Here is a 20474-nt window from a genome sequence, read left to right as displayed (position 1 = left end):
GCCAAGCGAAAGAGCACGTCCCGGCGGTTGTGAAATTGGTTTTTTAGTAACCAATGTCTCGCGCAGGCGGGTACCACAGGCGAAATGTGCGGCTCCGTGGCCCCAGCGAGCGTATAAAGACGAGAAAGACGCGTGCTTCTTGAAATAAGCGTGTTTATGCAGATTCGCGCAATAAAATTGCAAAACTTGTTAATCGGCAAAGGAGCACCTTTACTAATATCACTTTTGAAGAAAGCAGCCAATGAGACCTGGAAGTGGAGCACTATGTGATGAAGCAAACGCACACTACAGCAAAGACACAAAAAAAATGCCAGAGTCTGCTAAAGAAGACAGAAAAAAAGTAGGCGCCTGAGGCCATGGACCGAAAGTTCATTTCCATCGACACAGCAAGTGATACTGGCACAGGGTCACAGCCATGGTAGTTAGTCAGCAAAGCAGGGAGCGTGGGTTTGTTAGGCGATGTTTCATGTCATCAGGGATTGCTTGAGGAAGACGCCGTATTCGAAGGGAAGCCTGGTGTGCTTCCGCTGCTGTTGCCCTGTGCTCTCTGGATATAGAACTTCAGAGGCTTCAACTTCCATCCTGTAAGGGAAGCCAAGTGTGGCCTCATCAATTCAGAGCCAGCCACGCCATGCAGCGTCACCATGCAGAATACTGCCGCCTTCCGAAAAGAACTTTCGTTGTGATCGTACGCCTTCAGCAAAACTGGCATCATCTGAGGCAAGAGCTCTACAGTTATCCTTTTCGGATGCACCTCCGCAAGCCTGGACATTACCTTGATGGCAGCAATGACCGCATCTTCATCATCTGTCTCCCGAATGAGCGAGTGCAGCAAGCGCATTGTCTCCTCGGGAGGCAGTGCGGCAGCAGCCTCCATGGAGCACATCTCCGCAGCACGGCACACCTCTCCCTGAGATTGCTTCAGAGTTCCAAAGATCTTGACCAAGATGAACTCAGCATAGTTGTGGAAGTGCTGAGGCTGCCTCTTCAGCAACTCTGCCAAAGCTCGCAGAGCAGCCACTTTTACAGGGACCTCTTGCTCTTCAAGGTTTTCTATGACGCAACGCAGCACATTTCTGAAGTTCTCATCCCAGAGCTCTGGTGAGGCATCCTTGGTGAGAGGCATGAGCTCTGACAAAGCTTGCTTGCGATGCTCCGTCCTGCTGTTCGGGTTTTGAAGGATGGCAAAGATGTTGTTGAGGGTGTCCTCACTTTTGGCAACACCACCGTCTTGAGATGTTCTCCTGATCCGATGAAGACCAGTCTCCCCCTCGTATTCCGAGCTGCCCATGCGCTTGACAGGCGAAGCCTCGCTCCTGCCCGTCAGGCGCTGCTGCTGCTCATATCTGCAGGGTTCCTTCCAGTTCTCACGTGCCAGCCGTTGCCTCAGGCCTCCAGTGTCCAGTGGTGGAAGCTGCTGCTCTGCACCCTTGCCTGAGGGGCTGGAGTCCGGGTCCATGCCAACGTCTCCTCGAACAGGGTCCAGCACCAGCCGAAGGATCTGGGCTGTGGCTCCGCGCAGCAGTGAGCTGTACACCTCATCAGAGTTCATGTTCTTCTTCTTCTTCTCCTCAGTAAACATTTCACATACCCACGCGGAGGGATTGGCCAAGTTACGGTGGTGAATGCCAAGGAGGTATATGTGCGATAAAAAAAAACTAAGTAAAATAGTAGAACGACTGAAGATAGAAAAATATATCAATTGTTGAAATGTTTTAACAAATGTTCTCGGTGTTGTCCTCTTCCTCTTCCTCCACAGTTGCGTGAATCTGTGCATAACAAGCTCATTTCAAGAATAGCACACGTCTACATGTCTACATGTCTACATCCTTGCAGATGCCACTTCCATCTTCGCTCTTAATCGTCGTAGAGTGCCGGCCCGCCAACCGTGTGCGTCCTGATGGCTCGTGCTGGCCGCCGAATGCGTGGCCGCGCCTTAGCAGCGCACCCGCAGTTACCCCTTTAACCCCCCCCCCCCCCCCCCTCGCGCCACTTCGCTGCCCTTATCAAGCCTTCATCGGAGCGAACACATGCCACATCTGACGAACAACAGTTCGGTCATGCGCAGCTGAGCTGCCCACGCGCACCTAGATGAGTGGAAGAGAGTGCGCATAGTTTAAATGGCTTAAAAGTGGCCGTATAGAGCCCCACAAGAGTCACGTGAGAGCAGCGAGGGATCGCCCCGACCCAGAATGATGTGAGATGTGTCTCGCCCGCCAGGTTCGGACATGTCTCCGGGTCTGATTACCCGACCCCCAATCCCTTTCCCTCTTCGATGTCACTAATCCCATGGCTGCTTGAAGCGGAAAAGCCAGAAGTTAGTTGAGCCCGCCTTTCCCCCCTCCCCTCCTCCCTTTCAACTCAACCAAAGACAAGGTCAAGGACGACGAAGACAGCTGGCAAATAACTGACACCGTAACCCTACAGGCGTTTTAAATTGACGGGAACTTTGTCTAGGACAACTCATAAGTATCGGTATTGAACTGGTTTTGTGTTTGGTATTTGTGGTTTGGGGTTTAAAGTCCCAAAGCGACATGGGCATGACTATAAGGGACGCCAAAGACGAGAACTGCGGATTCATGTCGACCCCCAGGGGCTCTTTCACGGTGACTGGCATTGCACATAGACGGGTGCCTTGCGTTTCGGTTGGGTTAACCTTAGAAATGGGTTATTTCTTAACCGATTTGTCCAAGCATCGCTTTCTATCCGTCGTCGTTGGCCATGTCTTTGGTCAGGCGTCATGCAAACGCATGATGTGGCTTGTTTGTGATGTGGCATGATGTGCAGGCACCTTCATAATAAACGGGGAATTAACGTAGTAACAATAATAATGTTTATTTCACCACCACGCAGTACATGATGGCCGGGTGCCCATAGCAAAAGCTGTCTTTTGGCAGCTTTGACGAAAGTGAATGTTACAGCCCGAAAAAAGTAAGCCACATTGATTGAGTGATTCCACTAAAGGCACAAATTAGTGGTTCTAACGGAAGTTATATTGCATCGAAATCAGTGCTTTATTGACTCACAATTACACACTTCGATGCGTCGCGACATAAAAATAGACATGAAACCTTGAACTACGGGTAGGTGACCACCCTCCTTGATGGGTCCACATGCAGAGTGGCAAGATTCGGAACACGAGAGGGGACCTCTGACGTTTGCCCACTACTGAACCGTCAACATCAGAGGCAACGCGAACAGGATAACTGAAATAGTGAGTGTGAAAACGCAGAAGTATTATCTCCTGGATGGGAAATTTAACGGGGTTCATTACCGCCTTTGAAAAAAAAACTAAGAATAAACTCTTACTATTGCTCAATTACCATCAACTAAGAAGTTGTGATGCTTTTCATGATTTTATTGTTCTGCCCATGTAACATTTGACGCTTACAGAAGTCAATGAAAGCGAAAACGCGAACAGTTTAAGGGTCTCTGGACACTTCGGCTTGTCCAAGACCGAGAGCCTGAATGACTATTCATATCGACACATCCTTATGCATATGCGTGTTTTGTAGCACCATTGATTGCAGCGTCGCTGACAGCCAGCACCGAAGCATGACTTTGAAGAACTGCAGAATGGGCGTGTTGGTAATCCATAACGAGCTTTTATGCGAAGCATACTACTTTAGCTACCACTTCAGCCCTTCACCGTGGTTATGCGCCTCCAAATCACGTGATACATGACGTCACACCACGTGACACGATGACGTCACGACAGTAGAGAAACGGGGGCCCACCTCGCTCCGCCGCTGTGGTTGTGCGCCTCCAAATCACGTGATACATGACGTCACACCACGTTACGTCACGACAGTGATGAAACGGGGGCCCACCTCGCGCCGTCGCTTGGGTTGTGCGCCTCCAAATCACGTGATACATGACGTCACACAACGTGACACGATGACGTCACGCCAGTGGAGAAACGGGGGCCCACCTCGCGCCGTCGCTGTGGTTGTGCGCCTCCAAATTACGCGACACGATGATGCTTCGCATTCTCCAGGCTTAACCAAGTTAAGCCTCAGCCATTTTTTTTTCAACAGCGCTAGACAGCAGGACATGCAAGAAGAGACAAGTACTGCGCTGAACTTACAACTGAATTTAATTTGAATCAGGCAAGTCAATCTATAAACGCATAAGCATCTATAGACACAAGGCACTAAGGCGCCAGATCCTTTCCTGCTTGAAACCTATAACGTCGTCCCCAAGGGCTAGAAGGTTTCCTATACTCCCGATGGTCCTCTTGTAGCTTTGTAAAGAGTGTGACGAACGACGCTCCGTAGGAATTCCCCGAGCTGATCGGCTGTTGCACACCACTCATTAAAAAAACGCTTGTTATGGCGTAGGTTTCCTCCTCGGCATCTTGTCCGAGGTATGTCCCTGAACAATCTCGCCTATCGCCACCATTCACTCTTGAGAATTTTGCATATTCTCCTGTCGTTCAGTGCATTCAGATTTGTATCACAGATGGCAATGATGAATTCTGAATGCTCGCCGGTTGTGCAGTACGCTCAGAATTGTGTCAAAGATGACAACGAGAAATTCTTGTTCCATAAAAAATGTGGTATTACTACTAAGTCCTTTCTAGAACTTCTGTCCTTTTATCTCAGGAACACTTACACGTTGTGTGGAAGGGTATAGTATTCATGCAGAAGTCCGAGGAATGTATACACGATTTTAGTTTCCGTGCTTGATCGTAATCTTGCTTTGCTGGCGGCGCTTCGAATGAGACAAACCTAATACCTCGCACAGGCGCTTCTCGATGCCATATTGAGCTGTTCGTAGGGCGTTGGCGCAGCGGCTACTGCATTGTAGTTGTGAACGCTGCCCGGAACGTGGTGTTTTTCGATGCCCCTGCCCACATCCAATCCAATCCAATCTAATCCAAAAGGTGTACGCATAACTCGTCGCGTATGATGGAATGGGTGTTCGTACCTTGTGCCGAAATTCGCGCTGTTTCGTGGGGACTAATCGCGTCTTGGAGGCTGAGAACTTAATTTTTAAGACGAAAGCCTATAATGTCTCATCGTTGTAACCTGCAGTTGTCGACAGAAATGTCACGCTTTTCAGTTGGTCCAAACGGTCGTGACGTCACAGTGCGCGAATTTCAAACGGGGCCAATTGTACTTTGGCTAGTAACCAGGCAACCAATTGAAGGGATCGTATAGTGATGCTCCAAGTAAGTGGGACTGAGCTTAATTAATTGCTTAATTGCTCAATTAGCCTAATTAACTTTTCTAGACAGTCCATATAAATAAATAAAATCGAGTAAGAAATTGGTCGAGGTCGCGAATCGAACCCCGGTCTTCGGAGTGTGAGACGAGCATGCTACCCACTCCGCCATGCCAGCTCGACGGTGTGGGAAGAACAAAGGTGCGTCTAGTGAATACGGTGTCTTCGCTCACTCCCATCCTCCTCCCTTCCCTCCCGGCGAGGTTTAGGTGTCCACCGAGATATGAGAGACAGATACATTTCCTTTCCTCAAAAACCAATTTACCGACGTAGGGGGCATAGAACCGAATGGGCGATGGCGTTCTATGGACTCCTGGAAGCGTTGCAAGACGCTGTCGCGTTCCACTCTTAGAGGCGAAGCTTACCATCTTAACCACACATCAGTGACCGCACTTTAGGTCAAAAAAGTGCCTCCCTGAATTTTGACGAGATATGTGAGACAGTTACTGCGTAATTTCCTTTCCTCAAATACAATTTTCATTTTCTTCATTACGGGCCATCTTTGTCTTTCTTCTTCCACTCCCACTTCCTCCCTTCCTCTACGTTGCGGTTCGGGTGTCCACCAAGATGACAGAGAATTTCCTTTCCTCAGAAAGCGTTGCGTTCAAAGGGCAAGACATCGCGCTGAACGGGTGGTGGCGTTCCGTGGACTGCCTGGCAGTACAACACGCTGTCGCGTTCCACTCCTAAAGGCGAAGCTTAAGCGTCATTAATTAGCAATTAATTAGTATTCAGGCACAAATCAGTAATTAACCATTAATTAGTGATTTGTCGTCACTTAGCAGTTAGTACCCAATTACATGTGACGCCACCAGTGCCACAGAAGCAGTCAAAGTGGTGCGGAATACGCTTTCGCCTCTACGCACTTTAGACAGTCAAAGTGCCCCCTGAATTTTTACATTCTCTAAGGGCACCAGAGGCTATCAGACGGAATCTGTGGCGATGGCGTGACTTTCGATTCTGTCAAAATCGCGCTAACAGACGAACGTCTTTACAGAACCTACTTTGGAGAAGGCGGACTCTTCCTCAGTCGCTGATGTCTGTGACAAACGGGAACGTGTTGGCGCCGTGCTTATGTATTACGACAGGTAAGTACCTTGGGGACTTTGCCACTATTTAGCGGGTAAGCAGCGCCGCGCTCCCCGGAGGTGCCACCGGTCGTCTCGCTTTTTATGTGCCGCGTTTCTTCCAGCTATCTCCTTGGCCATCAGCAATGAACACGTCTACGCGACGGCATGTTGTGTCTGTGGCGAGAAGTGGCAGCAAATAAGGCGGCATGGCCAGCTTTCCGGGACATATACTACTTGCGCCATCTGTCGGCAGTGGCGGCCACACGGCGCCTAACTGAATGGGAAGTGGTACAAAAAAAATCGTAAAACGTGAACAAAAGCACCTACAAAAAATGACCCGGGGATTTGTATTGTGTAGACTTAGATGAGGATTGTGCCGAAGTTTCAGTTCTGTGCTTTTAATACACAAGCTGCCCAGCGCGTTTGATTATTATACGATGCTGCCTATCGGAGAGGGCCACATTTTGCCCGTTTTTCAAACTTTAAAACTGTATAGCGCCGTAACACAGATAGATATCGAAAATGACCCGGGGTTTTAGGTACCCTAACATATGCTGTTTAAAATGGTGTGCGTCGACCTCTCATAGCTTTGATCCGGAAGCTTCCCGAGGCCTTTATATCTGAAACCTGGTAATGCCGAACATATGAACGATGGCGCCTGGTTGGTAGTTACGCTGCAGAAATAGTTCGAAGCGATGAATTTTCGTCCATTTTGATGATTATATTTTTGTCAGGAGACGTATGCCTTATAGAAAAGAACACGTGCGAGAGTTTGAACCTAGTGTATGAACCGGAGTTTTAAACAAAGAATGAAAATTAACGTAGCTACAAAAAGTATTTGTGGGTGTTCATAATGCTTCGCGAATTGTCAGCCCTGAGCTATTATTCAAAAAGTTTATTTGCGTCTGTGAGTATGGTAGAATAGGGTATGACAGCTAGCTAGTTTGAATTTGGATATTCATGTTACTTTGGAAGAGAGTAGCGGCAACCAAACGGCAGGCATCAAAAAGTAATGTCGGATGGAAGTGTTTGAGTTTATTCTCATAATGCTGGGCGCCGCCGCGGTGGCGCAGTATTTCTGGTGCTCGGCTGCTGACCCGAAAGACGTGGGTTCGATCCCGGCCGCGGCGGTTGAATTTCTTTGGCGGAGAAATTCTAGAGGCCCGTGTACTGCGCGATGTCAGTGCACGTTAAAGAACCCCAGGTGGTCGAAATTTCCGGAGCCCTCCACTACGGCGTCTCTCATAGCCTTAGTCGCTTTGGGACGTTAAACTCCATAAACCAACCAACCATCATAATGCTGGTGTAAGAAGTTTGATGGAGCTTTACTCGGAGACGTTCTGTACCTGTTCAGCTTATTACATGTCGTCGGAAATAATAGAGAATTATAAGTGTAGAAGCAGATGGCCTCCGGTTAGAAGGTCAACTGTTGCTTCTATCTGCTTATAAATTAGTGATTTGTAGCATTGTCGGAATAAGGTGACTGGGGTTTGGACTTGGGGTTCTAACCTGTGTTCAGAACCTTTTTTTTGTCAACCGATTTTAATTAAGAGTTTTCGTTTCAAGACCTCGAAAATATATTAGTATCAATGAACAATTTCACGCATTATAACCATTCGTACATTTTTTTAAAGAACTATAGGCGACTTCTTTTTGGTGCTCTTTCATTCAAACTTCTGTCATATGCATGCATGACGTATAGCCAGGATCCTATCTGTGGGGTGTCACTGCAGAAATGAGGCTGCGCTTTTGAGTCACCAAAGTTCTCTTGTACCACGAGATACCACCAACTTCGTTTAATTGTTGCGAAGAAAGTGGTGAATTTAATTTCGTCGACTTCTGTCCTTCGAAAAAGCGCTCTTATATGGGCCTCGGCAAGAAAGCAGTTAACAAGTGGCAGATATAAATGGTATGTATAGCGGCTGTAGCATTTCGCTACGCTGCCTGTCGGGAGATTGCATACAGTCGGATAGAGCTCAAGAATTAAGCGGCAAATGTCCGACAAAGCAGACCTTCTAGCGAATGGCAGCAGCCGATTGTCATGGTGCCGCGGTTAATCCCACCGCACCTCCAACAGCTACAATGCAGGGGGCTGGAAGGTGCAAAAGGCTTAACCGCAGATGAACAGGATTAGCCGCGAAGTCATGTCAATCGGCTGACGCCATTGGCTTGAGGGTCTCCTTTGAGGAACGTTTGCATCTGTACCCTTGAAGCTGGGGTGTAATCATTTAAAAAAAAAAAATTATTCTATATTACCAGTGTAGGAGATTAGTTGCGTCATCGCTCACAGCTTTCTTTTACGATTCATCTTCCTGTTCAAAATGCAATGAAAACGAATAAAAAATTGATCGCGAAAAGCCAGGTCAAAGGATGTCGAAGGGGAAGAACAGGAACAACTAAACAGTCTTGCCCAAGCCAATACAAATACTATGTTAAGAATCTTAAAAGAATGAAAACTGGAAACATATGTTAGGATGGGCAATAAAAAAAGGAAACTCTCCTGGACAAAAAGCATGACGTCAAAGGGACAAGTCCCTGTGGGAAAAATCGCCCTCTTTTGCTTCTAGACTGGTTTTGTATGTGTCGATCATTTTCCCCCCGCCTTTCTTCTCCCGATTAGAGACGTCTTGGTATGAAGAGGGACTGAGTAGCACCTGCTGCCCTTCCCGGTCAGAAGCCCCATGATTTGCCCGCCACACCAGAGACACGTGCGCCGATGACGTCTGCCAGGAGAGGTCTATTCGAAGTGGACGTTTTCTTTTTTGGTTCCTACCTCAGCAGTTATGGAAATGCGCAGCACACAGAGGCGGCTCTAGATGCGCATGAGAAAGGAAGGAACGAGTCTTGGGCATTCTACGCCACAATTGTTACTTGGTGCGGGGGCAACCGGTTGCAGGAGGGAGGAGAAGGGGCTCTTGAAGGAGCGTGGCGGCGCCTTGTGTTGTTGTGAGTCATACCTGCACTCACTTGTTCCCTATTTCGTTTCCGCGAAGCATGAGGCAGGTCTCGGAATTTCGTCCAGTGTTTGTGTTTGGGTAAGCTGAGAAGTGGATTGCAACAGTGTAAAGCCCCAACGACACATCCTGGGCGCACGCGCTCAGCGTCGGCGCTCTTGGCGTACGCCGGAACTGGCGTCGAAAAGGGCCATGCATCTCCATGTCTCTGGTGCTGGCTCGTTACCCCTCTCGAGTCGAGGGAAAGAATTTCAAGCCGTGAAGAGAAGGGGTTGAGGCGCTGAAAGGACCAATTAAACCGCGAAGAAAAGTTCGGGGAACCTGAAGGAGGCTCAAGCCATGAAGAAAAGAGTCACCGAGACTCCCGCAGTCCTCCGATTGTTGCAAACCGCACCCGGCTTCCGACGCGTACGCGAGCGCCCGTGCGCTGATATCTAGCACGGACAGATATCGGCGCCTCGCCGAGGTTCGCTGGCGTCTCCTGCAGTGCGCATGCGCACATTGGTTCTGGCGTACGCCCAGGAAGGGCCCGTGGATTTGGTACTTAAACTTGGACTGAAATTTTGGTCGTGTTCTCAGGGTACCTTCGTGGTCGGTGCAATCTGGATGACCGGTAGCTCCGTGCGCTCCCTCAAGAAGTTCCGAAAGTAGTTCTTGCGCTGATTTTATTTTTCAGCTTTTCGTTCCACCAGTCCACGTCGTCAGGCACTTCCCACAAGAGATTTCGTTCATTGGGCCTTCATCTCTTCCTCTTTGGTGGAACGAGGAATATTTATCTTATAAAAAAGATGCACACAAGTAAAACTAGCATAATGCTGCTACACAAAATTTATAATAGCATTCGGCTGAGATACATTCCAGTCAACGAAGCTGCGTGAATTCATTCAAGATTTAGGGATCACTCCGAAGCTCGAACACAGCCTGCACTACCCGCACTGAACAACAGCCGTCGCCATCGCTCCCCCCCCCCCCCCCCCCCATTCCTCTACAGCAACGCCGGAGTGCTTTGGTTGTGTGGACATTGATTTTAATAACAATAGTGCTTTTATTCGCGTCTCACAGGGTACAGAACAGTGGAGGCCGGCAGTAAAAGTTGTCATAAATGAGAGCTTGACAGAGCCGCACGCCCCCGAGCACTAGAAAGCGGTACAGTGGCATTGCTTTGAAGAAAAAAAAATACAGTACATAATATGCCCTGATTAATGAAATTCCACTCTTCGATAGTAGATAGAGCACATGGAATTAGCTTGTTGTAAGGCAGAAAAAAAAAATTCACTGAACCAATAAAAGTTCACTCGCCCTATGGAAACGACTTCAGTGCTTATACAATTAAAACGGCTAAAGCAAGCGTGGTCACAAGGAGAAGGGACTTAACGGAAAGGAAAGTAGGTTAGAACAAAAAAAAAAGCAGTAACAGGCCGAAAAAAACAAGTATAGCTTAATTGCGGCTTGTCAATGACGAAGCCAAAGACAATCATTCGGAGATGTAATATTTTCATGTGCGTTGTTCGCTTTTTTTTTTCTTCTTTTTTAGCATATCTTTTGTGTACACGCTAAATGAGTGCTTGAAGACCATAGTACATGACTGAATATTTACCGCATAAGCGCGAAATTTGCCCAGGGATGCACCGATGAGTACGACTGCATTCCAGTACTCTTGTTTACATCGCCGTATGCAAACTGCTAGTGCTCGTTTGCATGGCATAATACGCGACCTGCGCATTAGTTATCTTAATTAATCTCATTTTTGTAACGGTTGTACCCTTGCTTATTTACAAAGTGCGACAACTCTGTAGGAAGCGCCGATGCGACTGCACGCCTGGGAAACACTTGGTAGCCTGGTTGCTGACATATCGCGTAGGACCGGCGCTTCTCGGTAATCGTCCCAGCTTTCTTCGATGAGACGAATACCTCATTTTGGATCAGTTTACGCAGAAGCATATTCGGTGACCGTTCGCATTCAATGAAACGGCCTTATTTGTCATCCACAAGCGACGGCAGCGACTGCTGCTGGCTGCCTAAAACATTGTTTGTCTTCAGATTTTTGTCCTTCTGTCTGTCCACACGGCACGCTGAGGCCATTGGCGCCGACGCGAGCAGACGATACTACTTTCATCTGGCACGCACATAGCAGAAACTTAAGCAAACGGCACTTGCTAATGTAATAAGCTTGCAAATAGTGCTACGTGAGCAACAACACCATTGCTAAAAACAGGCGCTAACTTCTTACGCAGTGAAGCACAATGAGGAAAGAAAAAAAATTGTATATAAAAGACAAAGAGATAAATTTTATCCACTTATGAATGCACAACAGCCTCAGGAGATGACAAAGAGCGACTCTTTTGAAACGTTTAATCCTTTCTGAACGCGCAGAGTGTCTTTATTTGGGATGCTTTCCCTGTTGTGTTCGAGCACGCGTTGGTAGCCTACCTCGAACGCGCTCTTGACTACCCTCTGACATGAGCATGCGGTTTCCGCGTTCGTTTTCTTCGTTTTTGACATTTTTTGTGTGTCTGGTTGGCTCGTTGCGTGCATTAATTGCCTATAAATGTGCTTGTGCCAACCCTACCGTCCTCGTTCCTTGCACCCGCCAGACCGACCACACCAGGAGGCTGGAATGCGTGGCACTGTTGGAAAGTAAATGAAATTAAAAACAAATGCTTGCGCCGAGACGCCAACAGACGAGGATTCTAAGTATAGACACCTTGTGCACGCTACGTTATCTCTGGGAGCTCACAAGTGACGTAACGAAAAGAGCACTTAAAGATTTATTTAGTGACAACCTTCCTCGTCTTGTTCGTTCTGTACGCACGAGATGAAACATCCAACAGCGCGCAAGCATTGCTGCTATGGGATAATCAAGGCATATCACGGATCAGACCGCAAATATTGTACAACCCGCAGCGGTGGCTCAGTGGTTACGGCGCTCGGCTGCTGACCCGAAAGACGCGGGTCGGAGCCCGCGGCCGCGGCGGCCGAATTTCGATAGAGGCGAAATTCTAGAGGCTCGTATGCTGTGCGATGTCAGTGCGCGATAAAGAACCCCGGGTGGTCGAAATTTCCGGAACCCTTCACTACGGCGTCTCTCATAGCCTGAGTCGCTTTGGGACGTTAAACCCTAATAAACCAAACCAAATATTGTACATAACTGAAAAGTTAAGTGCGCCATATTTGAACCTCTCGCGTATTTTCAGTGTGTTCTCCGTAGCGCACGACAATAGTTTAAGAAGAAAAAAAAAACAAATAATGCTAGCATTGCAAATCAATGATTAAATGGCAATAGCGAAACGCAGTATTCTTGGCATTCGTTTAGAGCAAGCAGTAGTATTTGACACTTTAGGCTGATTTGAATTCAATAACTTAAATATGAATACTAAGGCTCTTAAACCGCTGAAAGTGCAAGAAAAGCGTAACTGATTTATAGTGTCAAAATAAACCACAAATGCCATAATTTTTACCACGGTAGAACCTAGTAGGGGCGTGGCTTCTAAGCATCCTGCCCTTGGCAACGCTCCCGCACTGGCTATATATTGGCCAGGCCGGGGCCGCACAGCCGTAATAAGCCGCAGTCGCTATATCAGCAAGCTCAATGGGCCAAATCTTGGTCGCCTTCGAGGACTTCCGTCACAGTGTAGAAGCCAAAAAGAAAAAAAAAATCGATGTAAGTAAAAGTTATATTTTCAGAAACTTGCGCCATTTCAGATTTATTTCGGCGCTGTACAACTCCTTAATTAAAAGTGTTCGAGTCAATTCCAGCTCGTCAAATAATTAGTAATGGCTTATATACTCATGTTCTCTTTTACGTGACGATTTCATTCAACTATACTGCTTCAGGTTCATTCACACTGCTTTCACATTTTTTTTTAACCTATGGCTCACTTTGCATGTGGCATTCCATAGGTTTCTTGGATAGTGTTTCTCACAGCATCTGTGTTGGTCATTAAAAAGGGAGCGCAGTTTCGAGTACTTTCACACGCTTCCACTATTTTTGTCTTCAGTGGGAAAATAAATTCGGCGGCCCACATAAATACGCCAGCTCAGGTCTATGAACAGCTTCCTTCGCGACAGAGTTGGATTTTCCCGTCAGTTATTCAATAAAACGAGCTAGCCCCCGTTTAAAACAGTACTTGTGCTTAATGTAGGAGCCGCTAGGAGCGCTAGCTGCTATGTCTACCGGAAAGTTAATTACGCATTTGCCTCCGAAAGTAAAGTCAAGCGTATTCCAGCATCAAAAGGATGCCGCCGGAATGCTGTGCGACATGGTTTTGCTTTACGCGGTATCGCAACCTCAGGAAGAAGTAAACTTTAATACAAAATGTTTCTTTCGAATGTGTTTTTCCCTGCGACCGAAACTGCCAGTGGCTTAAAGTAGCCGAATAATTGCACTAATATTCCTGTTCTATTCTGTGCGACAGCCGCTGCGTTGACGCAGTGGTTATATATGGTGCTCGGCTGCTGACCCGAAACCCAATAAACCAAACGTCATAGGTGCACGCCTGTGCGCATAATATCGCGTGGCGTCTACTCACATCTCAGTTCTGGTTGCACCGCTGTTGGAATTAGAAATGAGCGTCGGTCGGGGTCCTGACCCGATGCGCTAGCACAAACTGAGACAACGAGTAAAAGCGACCGCAGCGAAAGAGGGTTTCAGAGACACTTCCAACCTGGACTGCTTTTTTCACCTGGCGCTGTCAAGCGCTCCCTGTGCGTTGTTTAATTCGCTATATAAGCTGCCGCTGCGCGCATCTGCCGCGAGCGCGTTGGAATTGGTAGCGCCCTGTGCACACAGCTGTCCTGTGAGCAATATGGCTACTGCGCACAGGTTGGAAATAATTTAAATACTGTAGTTGGAGCAAGGTGTGTGTCAAAAAGAAAATCTCGAAAGAAAACAAAACAAGAGTCCGAAAATGACGGAAGCTTGGGTATCGCGAAGGGGCGCGTACGAAGGGGCGTCTTCGTAATATCGTGAAAAAATGTGAAAGAAGGAGCCTGGTTGCTTGTGTTCTTTTTGTACTCTGCTGATATCGGTTCTTTGGCTTCTCTTCCTCTCTGCTTGGACGCTTGACTTGCCGTCCCGAAGGCGTCAAGCAGCGCCTGTTTACACCACATTAACGCTGACATGAGGCACAGAGGTCTAGCCAGATCTTGTGTACAAACTCGGGATAAGCAAAAGATACTTTCTCCCTGCCTCTCTGGCTTCATGAGCAATGCGTTCGCTTCTGCTGATCGCAGGAAGCCCGTCGCCGGAGTGGTCTGCCTGGTCGTCGTCGCAGTGGGCGCCTGCGTCGCCGTGGGCGTCCAGCACTACCTCAACGCCTTCGAGCCCCTGCCGTACACGCACATATCTGATATTGAGTGAGTGGCACGGTTCATTCACCTGGCAGGACGCACGTGAAACTCAGTACGGGTAGCAGGGGTGAGCCGTCGCGCACCGACGTGCAAACTGTACGCGGCTGAGACGCCAGCTGTTCGCACGTGTCCGACCTTTGCGTTTCCGGCTGCCGCGGTGATAGCATGTGATACTGCGTACATTGCCTGCAACGAGCTCTGTGTTAGCTGGCTGCTTCTTCTGGGCGTTTAACTTCACACTAAAAAGCAAATTAAATGAGTATCATCATCAGCAGCAGCCTGACTAAGTCTACTGCAGGACAAAGCCCTCTCCCATATCTCTCTAATTACCCCTGTCCTGTGCCAATTGCGGCCACCCTCTCCCCGCAAACTTCTTAATCTCATCCGCCCACCTAACTTTCTGCGCCCCCTGCTACGCTGGCCTTCTCTCGGTAGGTATCCCGTCCGTTGCGCTACAGACTTCAAAGGAGTATTACACTAATTTCTGGCTTGCGTGTTTTCTTCTTTCAAATGATGTTTGGGGCATTAATGTACATGGATCACCCCGCAGTATTCCCCTACGACCACTAAATAATGTATAATTTAATTAATTCTTTATGATGTTTCGGTTTCGTCAACCGACCGATGGTTGGGACGTATAAGGTGTTCAAAACTTGAGGCATGAAAAACTGCGATATAGTCACAGATACGTAGTTTTAACTCACTACTACGCTTAAGCCACGCTGCTTGCAGAGCCGGAATGACAACGACCGCCGTATCAGCTGTTGAGTGGTACGTTATATTACGTTTTTTTTTTTTTTTCACGCATGCCCACGTGGCCTAAAAGCACCTTACACGTTACAGCCACCGTTCGGTCGACGAAACCAAAACAGCGTGATAGAGGAATTTCAGTTATAAATTACTTAGCGGTCTTAGGCGAATACCGCGCGGAGGAATTATTACAGGCAAGAAAACATGCAGCTAAAATTAGATGCATGTCTACAGTCATTCTAAAACCTAGAGTGGCTTTGTTTCTTCGCGGCATCTTTTTATTCCAGCTGCATGAACTTCCAAGAACTTCTAAGCATCGTCATATTGATTAGGCTTACAACGGTCTAAAGTTCGCCGCACGAGCTCTTCTCGGTCCGAGTTACTCGATGTAGCAGCAATACCATTTCCGTGAGCGCGGCGATAGTGACGGATTGGTCATCGGAGCTGCGGGAAAAATGTTCTGCGGCACAAATCGTACCGCGCGGCCGGAAGCCATTTATGTCACGTGAAACGCGTCACGGGATCTCGTCTGGCCACGTTACTTCGGCCTTCACATGAGTGTTTTTTTATGCTTTACCTGGGGAGAAGTGCGCAGCAAGTTCGCCAGAGTGCGATCTCATCAAAGTGGTGACAACTAACGCTCTATTTCAGACTAATGCGGGTGCGCTGTCGACCGCAACTTGAGCCACTTCTGTCAACAACTTGGCTGTTGTGCGAGCCCTTAGGCTTATGACGGTTGGGCATCTGAAATGGGGTGATATTTGGCCAACGGGGCCTTCTACTGAATACACAACTGCATGGCTATTGTCAAATCACTCGCAACCGCGGTTTCAATATAAAGATTTTGAGGGCAGTTTTTGTTGACTACGTGGAGGCAACAGTTCTGAACTGTCAGTGGCGCAGTGCTCGATCGACTCCGTGGCGTTTTGTATTGCTAATTCTCATACTAGAAGGTCTGAGTGTGGCCCACGCATGATCGTCAGAAGTTGTTATGTTGTCATTTTTTTTTTAAAGAGGGAGACACTCCGGCTGTAGCAGGAATTTATTGCAGATAATAAGCTCGGGCTTGCACTGGTTTACATTCACGTTGCTACCATGCTGCTGTTGTCACACTGGGCCTGTGTGAGCGCAGACCTGTCTACAGATGCTGGACCTCATTACAAGAACGCTGGCTCGTTGATGTTTCCACCCGCGGCGGTGAACCCTACTTCATTCAAATAATATTTCCACGATGAACGTATATCATTGAAACAACACGTAGAAAAGGTGGAGACAGTCCTGTCCTCGCCTTTATACGTGTTGTTTTAAAGCTGAGTTCGTCTTTCAGATATTAATTCTTACAGACTGGCCCCCCCAGTCTACGAATTAAGGATTCAAATAAACCCGAAGCACATTGTTTTAATGTTCCGCATATGGCACTGTGTGGAGCTGCTCCAAATTGCATTTTGTAGTAAACTCGCCTATGGAAAAAACTGATTTAAAGGCTGAAATGTAATCTCATTAGCATGTCACATTTTCTTGAGACAAGTGCCCCAGTTCATGGTTTATACTGCGGGAAGTACAACGGAAAATAAGTGGAAGCATTGCACCGTAGTCCCGGCGTACCATATGCACAAGAGGCCAAATAGTTAACAGCTAAATTATCTTTAGGTGAGCTACAATTTGGCCCACGCGGGCAAGTTTTTTAGTCATAGAGATAAGACTATGAAGTGTAGATAACCATGCCCCATTTTTCACTCTATATTGCGATGTGTAGTTTCTACGGGAAACTGTCGGCTAAATCACTCATAGTACAGACAGCAATTCAGACTGCTAGTCAGTCTTAACTGCAGATAGTGCATGCGTTTGAGTTTCAGTTTAATGGGGGTTTTTGCTGCTTCGGACGCGCGTATTATTATCATCATTAGCTAGAAAACACTTGCGAGTTGGTACTTCGTAATTATCGAATAGTATTTTTTGATTACTTGTGAACACGTCCTGCCAGCGCCACCTCTTTAAACAGCCTCCGTCGGAAACTTCTGGCGGTTCGATCAAAGGTTATTTATGTGTAGTTCCGTACCTTTTCTTGAAATCGGCAGCAGCCCGTTAACCTATGTACGGCACAAATGAAGCTACGGCTCACACGTTTCTCCTTTCATCGATCGGTGACTGTTATGAATTTTTTTGCAGTCTCTTCTTCAAAGGCCATGCAGCCATGTATTTGTGGCCGACAGGCCACCTGACCTGCTTCGTGGCCGGAGTCCTTGTGGCTTTCTGCTTTCACAGGTACAGCCATGTCAGGTTTGGAAAGGTACGCACTTGGTCTGTCTTTATAGTTTTGGAGCAAAATACATAAAACGTGCTTGTTCTGTATAGTTACATTCCCGCACCTGTACCAATATTTATTTTAAACTCTTCGCTTGCTGTGCGGGGGACATCTTCGGAACGCATAAAATACTTTGGTTATTTGCCTTGAGGATGCAATGTACTGTATCGTCGCATGTTTGCTCATGCTCCGTCCTAAAATAATATACATCATTAAGGGGCCCTTAACAGGCGATGAATGTTGAATAGAATTCAAAAAATAAAACACTGAGAAGCGCAGTACCGGTGTTTTCACGTCCGTCGAAGTCGCGTGAAGCTGTGGCAAAAACGGCTTCGATGAACCACCATCATTTTTGCCTGCCATGACCGCATGCACGAAGGCCTACAAACGACGTTCTTCGTTCCCCAGGTCACGTACGCCGTGTGCTGGCTGCTAAGCGTAGCTGGGGGTCTCGCAGTGGTGTACTTTGTCTTCGACTGGAACCACCGCGGAGCGTACGTGCAAGCCTGGGCCTCCACATACGCCGGCCTGCACAGGCTTGTCTGGGCGACGGCCGTCTGCTGGGTCGTGTTCGTCTGCGCCACCGGACAGGCCGGTGCGTCTCTGTTCAAATCCATTTTCTAGGCCTCGATCGGCGTGTACATTACGCGCAGATTGTCTGAACAACAGTCGCGTGACGGAACTACGCTTTTATGTGCAGCGCTCGTGAGCCGGCTGCTCTCGCTGGACGTCTTTGTGCCTCTGAGTCGGCTAACATACTGCGGGTACCTGGTGCAGATGCTCGTTATCTCGACGAGGCTGGTCACACTGCGGCATTCGGTGTACTACACGCAATGGTCCATGGTTGGTATCTTCTTTTTCCCAGCTAGTTAGGCGTTGTAGTTCGTTTTCGATCACTCGTGTGAAATACACTCCGCGAGCATCCATCTGTCTCGCCGTGGCACTGTATGCACTTTTATATGTCTTTATATCTCATTGGTTTGGCGGTGGTTTTGTGTGCATGCTTCTGTACACGTGTGTGTCCGAGCGTGTGTATTTCTATAGGGTCAGTAAAATGGCCATTGTAGACAGCTGTCGAACATCTCAGCTTGTTGAACCAAAGGTGATAGAGAAGCACTCATTACAATGATAGTAATCGTTAGTGGAAAGCCTAACACTTGTGGCCATTGTGGCTCCTAATGATTCGTTCTCTGCAGGTGCGGGACTACCTGGGCCACACAGTGCTTATCTCCATGTTCGCGTACCTGATGTACCTTCTGTGCGAGTGCCCCACCGTCAAGCTGAGCAAGATGGCCCTGAACGGTCTCACGCGCGCCTTCAGCCGAGGTGGAAAAAAGGGTTCTCAAGACTCGCTCAATCAGGACTCCTGCCGCCTGTAAGGCTGCCTTGCTCACTGAGTGCGTCTAGAAGCATGGCTCTCAGTTTTGGAGCAGGCCCCTGCCCTCGAGCGGTGGGTTTTCTCGATTCTGCACTCGGCACAGTCAGCTGCTCTGTATGCAGTATATTTCATGTAAATCGTGAAATACATCCACCAATGTTACGGCGTAAGCTCAAACAAGACACTCGACTCAAGTCACTCGACCCCTGTATCATTGTGCGCGCATCTGCGCGCCTTCCACAAGAAGGCGCCGACCGACAAGATCGATATTGCGCTACGAAAGCGGCCATATGCTGAACAAAGCTTCCCTAGCTTCCATTCCAAGAATATCATTGTGGAGTCAGCCGTTCTTCAGACGCATTGAAGAGGAGTGCTGCTGCAGCATTTATGAAGCTCAACATTGCCAATGCTCTAAGGTGTCCAAATTCTGCATGAAAGACTGGACAGTGGGAGTCATAACGTGAAAGTGAGGCAGAGTGAAAAAGAAATGCCCCCAAAAAGCTGGACGACTTTTAATAAGATGGCCCGTCTAGGAGGACCTTGACAAAAACCTGTCCTCCTGATGAAACGACGGTCAGTCTTTCTCGGGCGCTTCCACTTCGTTCGGCCTTAGTTCAACGCCCTCAGAAAGACGAGCTGTAGTGGTCTCGCCACCGACCATCGACCAACAGTAGCATAAAACTCCCTTCATGGTATACGAAAATAACAATACACCATTTTACTCATCCCGGAGCACATAGGCCGCCGCGGTGGCTCAGTGGTTATGGTGCTCGGCTGCTGACCCGAAAGACGCGGGTTTGATGCCGGCCGCGGCGGTTGAATTTCTTTGGAGGAGAAATTCTTGAGGCCCGTGTACTGTGCGATGTCAGTGCACGTTAAAGAACCCCAGGTGGTCGAAATTTCCGGAGCCCTCCACTACGGCGTCTCTCATAGCCTTATACCCGTGCCACACGCTCACAAGAAATGGCAGTAAATGCTTAAGGCCTTAAGTTTGTTAATGCCATTATTTTCGGAGTTGGTGCTACATGTTCACATTTAATGCCATTATCGAAAGTGACGATGACGATAACGCTTGCAATGTAGTCAAATGTTTCATCTGAATATAAACATTGCTAATGAGCACAATATAAGGGAAATGTTGTTCAAAAGTAATATAAAAACGATTTTTCAGAAAATACGGCTGTTCCTGCTTTACAAGTCGAAAAAGTAGCCATAAACTTGCATGTCAGCACACGAGTCGAGAGTACCTGTCAATAAGGCTGGTTAAAATGGCACTCTTCGCATCGAAAATGCGGTATAGATGTCTCATCTGACTGAAAGTTAAGAATTAACTATTGCCTACTGGTTAGGAAGTTGTTACTAACAAAGCTGCATGCTTTTCTGCGTGTGAAGTGGGATCGAGAGTACGCATTGCACGGGCGAATGAGTTGTGGCGAACTCAG

General features: G+C 47.8%; 1 protein-coding gene across 1 annotated transcript; it reads left to right on the top strand.

Moving 5' to 3' along the window:
- The first annotated feature begins 14450 nt into the window (after window positions 1-14450).
- LOC149352974 (nose resistant to fluoxetine protein 6-like) lies at window positions 14451-19033 on the top strand. The gene is made up of 5 exons (XM_089575750.1): window positions 14451-14605; window positions 17519-17639; window positions 18063-18249; window positions 18355-18497; window positions 18851-19033. The coding sequence occupies exons 1-5, from the start codon at window positions 14451-14453 to the stop codon at window positions 19031-19033; spliced, it is 789 nt and encodes a 262-aa protein (XP_089431876.1).
- Window positions 19034-20474: the final 1441 nt, after the last annotated feature.

The sequence above is a fragment of the Amblyomma mixtum genome, chromosome 3 (assembly GCF_055824585.1).
Source record: "Amblyomma mixtum isolate Tamu chromosome 3, ASM5582458v1, whole genome shotgun sequence".
Lineage (NCBI taxonomy): Eukaryota > Metazoa > Arthropoda > Arachnida > Ixodida > Ixodidae > Amblyomma > Amblyomma mixtum.
The sequence above is the reverse complement of the archived record's forward strand: the minus strand, read 5'-3'. Positions and strand labels throughout refer to the sequence as shown.

Excerpts from the sequence above, each read along its gene's own strand:
- LOC149352974 (XM_089575750.1), top strand. The coding sequence starts at position 14,451 with ATGAGCAATGCGTTCGCTTCTGCTGATCGCAGGAAGCCCGTCGCCGGA. Across the intron at positions 14,606-17,518 it reads ACGCACATATCTGATATTGA|TCTCTTCTTCAAAGGCCATG; the intron begins GTGAGTGGCACG and ends ATTTTTTTGCAG. Across the intron at positions 18,498-18,850 it reads ACTACACGCAATGGTCCATG|GTGCGGGACTACCTGGGCCA; the intron begins GTTGGTATCTTC and ends CGTTCTCTGCAG.